Genomic DNA, 7,744 nt, shown 5'->3' on the forward strand with positions numbered 1-7,744 from the left:
GTTTGTTTGAAGAGGGTAGAGTCTATGCAAACCTTACCCCTACCTTGGGAGGTAGAGAGGCTGTTTCCAGTAAACCCTCGACTCAAGAGAAAGCATATTAAAATAGGTCAAAATGAAAAACAAAATGAAATATCATTAAACATGACTTCAACTTTCAATAAAGGTTTGTGATGAGTTTGATGTTGTAGGTACAGAGTCGCCATTGTTAGAGGGCGCTTATTCCCGGCGGGAATTCGAATTTAGTCGGGCGCCGATACTTGTACGGGACACTTGATGGGAAACGGAAAAAGAAGTTTGATGATCTAACTTTGCTAAAGATCTGCACGTGGGGTCTCGATCCAATTAAGACACCCCACATGAACAAATGTCTTAAACAAATAAGGCATCCCCTCAAACCTTAGTGTCCTAAAGATACCATTTTTAGGATCATATGAAACAAGATTTCCGCCTTTGTACTCAAGCAAAAGCTCTCCATTTTTCATCAAGCATAGAACTTTCACCAATGGTTGCACATGTTGTGTTACATAATTGAGAGTTGGTGTATAAGCCTCAACTCTAAACTCCTTCATCCAAGAATCTTTCACATTGTATTCTCTCATTACCCAAATTTCAAATCCTCCCCCTTTATAGTGAGGTAAAGTTAGAGCAACAGCAAGACAATCTCCTAGAACTGCTAGATGATGTTGAACAATTCTTGGCTTTACATTAAAATCAACTTTCGGTACTTCACCAAATATGTCATCGGCTAAATCAAACGAAACGATAAGCCTATCATGACGTCCATTGTACTTACCAAATCGAGTCAACCAATGCATTTTCCCGTTTAACATAATTCCTTGAGAACTAGGATCAAAACGATAAACAACTTCTCCAACACTCCTCCATCTGTTGCTAGTACCAAGACTAAGTACTTGAACATCTGATTTTCCAAAGAAAGGAACTCTGAATCTAATAGAACGCCCGGGGTCATTATAATACATGTTGGCATAATTTATAATCTTGATCACCTTGTACTCTTTGGTAACAGGATCAAAACCAAATCCAAAAACCAATTTTTGCACCTCGAATTCAATTGATCTAGGGAGCTGTTTGTAGTCCCTTGTAAAAGGGTTGTACACATAAAGTGCATCATTAAACAGAGAATCATATATGCACAATAGTCCGTTACACGAACCAACCACTTTAAATTCAGGCATGGGGTTTGCGAAAGGGGTCCTGATTTTCCTCACTACTTCTCTACCATGATTGGAAAATTCAAGAAAGCAGAGCTGATTCCTTAAAGGGTAATCCGCGTGAATAATAATGCAAGGATCGGTCTCTAGTGCACGAGACAGGTGCTGATTCACAAGCTTTTTGTCATGTAAGAAGTTGTAAAATAATTTACAAGAAAACTTGAATTGGACTAAAGATGTTATGGGAAGCCTGGAAGCTATGTCAAGGACAATTTCTTGAGGTAGAGAATAAAATCCATGTATGGTGGGAGTTTGATCAGATTGAAATTTGTGTTTCTTGATTTGTCTATCCATGAAACAGAGAAATATAGGCAAACAAAGATATGTAGAAAGACTTAGAAATAGAGAAAATTAAAATGTCTGAGAAAATAACTGGGAGGTGGTGAAATTTATGGACTCTTGTGCTCCTCCTTGTTTTGGGAACAAAGTAGAATAGCATATTCTTTTGGACAGTTTGACTTACTTTGGGCGGATCCAGGATTTGAAGTTTACCGATTTTTACAGCGATCTCAAGTTATAATATAACTAGGTTCACAATCAGATATTTAGATATATTTAATGGATTTCTTAATATAAATACAGTGTTTCAGCAAAAGCTAGCTACTGAATTCACGTGAACCCATAAACTTAAAGCTAGATTAGTCCCTGCTTATTCACACTAATAATGTACTTACGTCAATTCAATAAATATATATGAGATATTCTCAATCCTTTTCATATGTCCTATTAAGGCGTTGCCGCATTCATTACTAAATCATTTAACAACATTATAATCATATGCCACCCTTCATTGTACGTGGCTATGCCATTGGTTTTGGGAGTGTGTGTCGGGTATATTTTAACAATCGAAAAGGTCTTTTGGCCACACTATTTTGGCCACAATGTTCCAAATGGGGTAAATTCATATGACTATTTAGGTCAAATTTAATAATTTATGCTTACTTAATGTCATTTCTATCTTTTCTTTTCAAAGTTTATCTTAATTTAAAATTGTACAATAGAGGTTATGGTGGTTAAGTGTAGCCAAATTTGGGTCAAATTGGTGTGGCAATTTAGCAACTCTCATACTTTAATACAATAAGGTCTTTTTGCCACACTATTTTGGCCACAATGACCCAAATGGGGAAAATTCATATGACTATTTAGGTCAAATTTAATAATTTATGCTTACTTAATGTCATTTCTATCTTTTCTTCTCAAAGTTTATCTTAATTTAAAATTGTACAATAGAGGTTATGGTGGTTTTTACATAAGTGTGGCCAAATTTGGGTCAAATTGGTGTGGCAATTTAGCAATTCTCATTTTAATATGGGTTTATTGTAGATTAATAGCCTATTTGGTCAAGTTTTTCCAAGATCAAAAGTGCTTCTTTCTAAACCATAAATGCTATTTTTGAAAGTTGAGGTGTTTGATCACGTAAAAGGAGGAACAAAAGTGTTTTTGAGTAAAAGCGGAAGTTGTTTTTGAGAAGCTGGAAAAAAAAAAAGCTTCTTCGCAAAATACTTTTTAAAATAGAACTTTTAATAAAATACACTTAAAAACACTTTTTCAGAGTTTGGCCAAACATTACTGCTCAAAACTGTCTTTCAAATTGATTAGTTTAACACAAACTGAGTAATTTTTTTAAAGCACTTTTCAAAATAAGCTGATTTTAAATGGTTGGCCAAACAGGCTATAAAGATACTATAAACACTGCAATTTAAGTATGAAATTAGGAAAGAGGGTATAATTTAGGGCGGTTTTAATATATTTTCCTTATAGAAAACCTTATAGAAATGAGAAAAGATTTAAGCAAATTAAAGTAGATAAACTAGTATGAGCGCAGGGTGGATGAAATGGAGGCTCGCTTCCAGAGTGTTGTGTGACAAGAAAGTGTCACCAAAACTTAAAGACAAGTTCTACAAAGTGGTGGTTAGACCGACTTTATTGTACGGGGCGAAGTGTTGGCTAGTCAAGAACTCTTACGTTCAAAAGATGAAAGTCGCGGAAATGCGAATGCTGTGATGGATGTGTGGGCACACTAGGAGGGATACAATTAGGAATGAAGATATCCGGGACAAGGTGGGAGTGGCATCGGTGGAGGACAAGATGCGGGAAACGAGGCTGAGATGGTTTGGGCATGTGAAGAGGAGAGACACAAATGCCCGAGTGCGGAGGTGTGAGAGGTTGGCTATTGACGGTTTCAGGAAGGTAGAGGTAGGCCGAAGAAGTATTGGGGAGAGATGATTAGACAGAACATGATGCAATTTCAGCTTACTGAGGACATGATCTTAGATAGGAGGTTGTGGAAGACTCCGATTAGGATAGAAGGCTAGGAGGTGTCTTGCTTATTCTTTCGTCCCAGTAGTTGTAGTTTTGCTCATTCGTTTATTGCCAATTGATTTCTACTTATATTTGTTGGGTCTTGTACTTCGATTATCTTATCTATCTATGGTAGCTAATGCTCCTTTCTTTCCAGACTATTTTATCATGAATTTCTCGCTTTTGTTATTCCTCGTTTTCGTATTGTTTTGATATGCTTGTCCCTAGCTGACCTTTTTGTCTTGTTCTCTCTTGAGCCGAGGGTCTTTCGGAAACAGGCTCCCTATCTTTCAAGGTGGGGGTAAGGTCTGCATACACTCTACCCTCCCCAGACCCTACATTGTGGGATTCTACTGGGTATGTTGTTGTTGTTGCAAAGTAGATAAACTAGTATATTACGCTGTTCTAGAATAAACAATAAAACTAGTCACGTTGATGGTGACAAGAATTTGGCACGAACCGTGGAGTCTTGGATTATCGTAACACGACATCAGAAATTTTATTTCTCTTTATAATCAATAGCAAGTTCGACGAAAGAGCTAACTAATAAGTAATAACATTATGATTTAAATTGTGATATCTTGTAACTTGATTTATTTTATATTTAAGGGTGATTTGTACGAATAGAATATTTTAGTGTCACTGTTTAAATTTTGATCTCCTTTAAGAAAAACGATGCACCAATAATCGTTTCCCAAAATTTGGAGCAAAATCTATCAGGTTGGTAAGATTTTTTATTTCAAAATTTACCTTAACAACAAGTTATGATGATCGTCGGAATTGTCCACAAATCTTGACGGATGGCTAGGACATTTTCAGCCAAAAATATGCTTTAACAAGAAGTTATGATATTCATCAGGATTTTTGGCCAAATCTTGATGTATCGTCAATTTTCAATCGTTAGATTCAATCTAAACCTTCAAAAAGTAATAGACCAATTTTTTCTTCTTCAACACATATTTTTCAAGCTAAAAAGATCCAAACAGTGGTGTTCAATTTTTTTCAATCAAATCAATCCAAATGATTAAGTATATACAACATTATAATTAACTCAATGGAACAATACCTACACAATTACAACTACAAATTAGCAATGAGAAGAAGGAAGAAGGAGGATAGAAAGATAGTAAGAACAAAATTTCCTGACGAGAATCTAAATTTGTCAAATCAAGATTCTTAGAGAGGACACCCAACATAAATTGGTGTTTATTTAATCCTTATCATTGATTGACATGAAGTTTGCTCACCATCAATCATATTAGTGGCTTGGATAATTTAAAGATATTGTTTCCATAGATAATTTAAAGATTACTTCACCACATATGGAAATTTTGTAGAAATAAATCTTGTTTCATATCTGGAAGAGAGGGAAAGTTATATTGACGGTAAATAATTTAATTATGATGAATCATATCCGAGTATTTCGGAGATAGACCTCCAAAATGGACTTAAATGAATAATAGTATTCCATTCGGTTCAAAAAGAGTGTCCGCTTGGCCGTTTGCATGCCCTTAAGAATATATTTTGAATATTCTTAATGAAAATTTTGATTCTGCTACTAAGTGAGAATTACGTTCTATATTCTGATCTTTCTTGTTAATAAATACTCCCATTAGTTCAAAATAAGTGAATTTCTATCACTTAAAAAAAAAAAAAATTAAGTAAAGTTTCCTTTATATATCTTTGATGGAGTTTTCAACTACTCTCTCCGTTCACTTTTACTTGTCCACCATTCCTAAAATAGATTTTCATTTTTACTTGTCATTTTCACATATCAAGATAAGACAAAAAAAAATTATGTTTTACCCTTAACATTAATTACTCATTCCAAAACCAATACCATTATACACCAATTAATATGGGCATCATCGTAAAATACACATTTTATTTACTATTTCTTAAACAGCGTGAAAAGTCAAAAGTGGATAAGTAAAAGTGAATAGAGGGAGTATTTTTTAATTCAACTATTTTTTAAATTCCAACGCTGACTACTTCTACTTCTAAGAAAAGTTTGGGGAAAACCAAAAGGTAACACTATCAAATAACCCCTTTACTAGTGTAATTTGTTAATTTCTTAAGGGATTGTGTCACACTCCAAATTAAAATTCACTTAATTTGGACGGGAGGGAGTATTCATTAATTTTCTGGGAAGGTTCCTTTGATATATCCGAACTGAATCAAAGTTTAAATGTAAACAAAGAGACATGATAGTAATTGATATGATTAATTATAACAGACTTTGTTTGGATTGATTGTCAGATCCACCGTAAATTGCCCAGGCAATATCTTGATTCAAGATATCGCTTTTATCCATCCAGTCACAATAACTTACTCCAGATCTGTCTCGAATTATTTGTTGTGATTACTAAAAATAATTGTCTCAAATTATTTGTCATTTTAGAAGTTCAAAGCACGATTAGTTAATTTTTTCTCATTTTATTCTTAGTAGAACTTTGTCATTAATGAAGATGATCAATTAATAGAGTTAATTTGATTAAGAGAGATTATAACTTAGACATTTATAAGGGTAAAGTTAGTCAAATACCCTCCTATTTAATATTTATTAAGGGGCGTATAAAACAAAAAAACGACATATAATTTGAGATGGAAGGAGTACTTTATTTTTTATTTTTACTACTTGGAAAGAAAACAACGAGAAGATTGCTAGTTGGAACTTACAAAGGGGAGATTCCAAGTTAACAAGCGTTTTTGACGTTTCAGATTCTTAATTAGAATTTACAATATTATAAAAGATCAATTGTACAGAAAATTTGCATGTTATAATAAAATTCTATTATAGAATATGGTTGTTATAGACAGGTCTTACTAAATTTCAGTATAACAAAAAGCATTCATCATCATTAAAATTATTCAGAATAAACATGATTTTATTATACATATATATTAATTTTTTGCATAAATATACATAGTTCGTACTTTTTGTTTTTGCATAAATATGCATAGTTCAAACAAAGAACAATATCTTGATTCAAGATATCGCTTTAATCCAGGGGCGGATTTAGGTGGGCTTAGGGTGTTCACCCGCATTATATATATAAGGTAGATTTTTTGTATTTATGTGTGTGTATGTATATATATATATATATATATATATATATATATATATATATATATATATATATGTGTGTGTGTGTGTGTGTGTGGTGTAGGGTGTTCAAAATTCACTCGAGCGTCGAAGGACCGATTCCCAGAGACAATATTATTTTTTATATTTAGCTTTTGTTATTTTTTTGGGACACCCTGAGTGAAAATCTTGGATCCACCACTGCTTTAATCCATCCAGTCACAATAACTTACTCTAGATCTGTCTCAAATTATCTGTCGTGGTTACTCAAAATAATTGTCTCAAATTATTTATCGTTTTAGAAGTTCAAAGCACAATTAGTTTTTTTTTTCCATTTTACCTTTAGTAGAACTTCATTAATGGAGATGATCCATTAATAGAGTAAGCATTTGATGAAGATAGATTATAACTTAGACATGTATAGTGGTAAAGTTAGTCAAATACCCTTCCTATTTAATATTTATTAAGGGGCGTATAAAACAAAAAATGACAGATAATTTGAGACGATGAGAGTATTTTATTTTATTTTTAGTACCTGAAAAGAAAACAAAGAGAAGATTGCTAGTTGGAACTTACAAAGAGACGATTCCAAGTTAACAACCGTTTTTGACGTTTCAGATTCTTAATTACAATTTACAATAAATTATATCTTCAATACGATATAATTAATAGATTGTTTTTAATTATTATAATATAAAATAGACATGTGTGTGTGTGTTTGAGTAATATATTATAGAGATGTAATTTACCGTTATAATAATGGATGTTGTTATTACACATAAAAATGTTATCACAGAGATAAAACATAACATAAAAGATCAATTCTATAGAAAATTTGCACATTATAATGAAATTCTATTAAAGAATGTGAGTGTTATAGAGATATCTGCTTATATTTTTGCATAAATATACATACTTTATACTTTCGTTTGTGCACAAATATGAATAGTTCAACTGATTCATAGATACGTAGGCTGTGATTGCTACTCCCTCCGGATTATGTTTGCTTTATGTACTAAGAAAAATATTAATTAAAAGAATAATTTGACTAAATTACTCTTATTTATTTTTCTGAGTTTAATTTAATATTACATTTTTTTCACCACATTAATCTCCTCTTACATTT

The 7,744-nt window shown here is 32.6% G+C and overlaps 1 protein-coding gene across 1 annotated transcript; it reads right to left on the reverse strand.

Moving 5' to 3' along the window:
- Window positions 1-311: 311 nt before the first annotated feature.
- Window positions 312-1,526, reverse strand: LOC132637930 (F-box protein At3g07870-like). Its single transcript, XM_060354942.1, has one exon. The coding sequence runs from the start codon at window positions 1,524-1,526 to the stop codon at window positions 312-314; it is 1,215 nt and encodes a 404-aa protein (XP_060210925.1).
- Window positions 1,527-7,744: the final 6,218 nt, after the last annotated feature.

The sequence above is a fragment of the Lycium barbarum genome, chromosome 4, assembly GCF_019175385.1.
Source record: "Lycium barbarum isolate Lr01 chromosome 4, ASM1917538v2, whole genome shotgun sequence".
NCBI classification, from domain to species: domain Eukaryota; kingdom Viridiplantae; phylum Streptophyta; class Magnoliopsida; order Solanales; family Solanaceae; genus Lycium; species Lycium barbarum.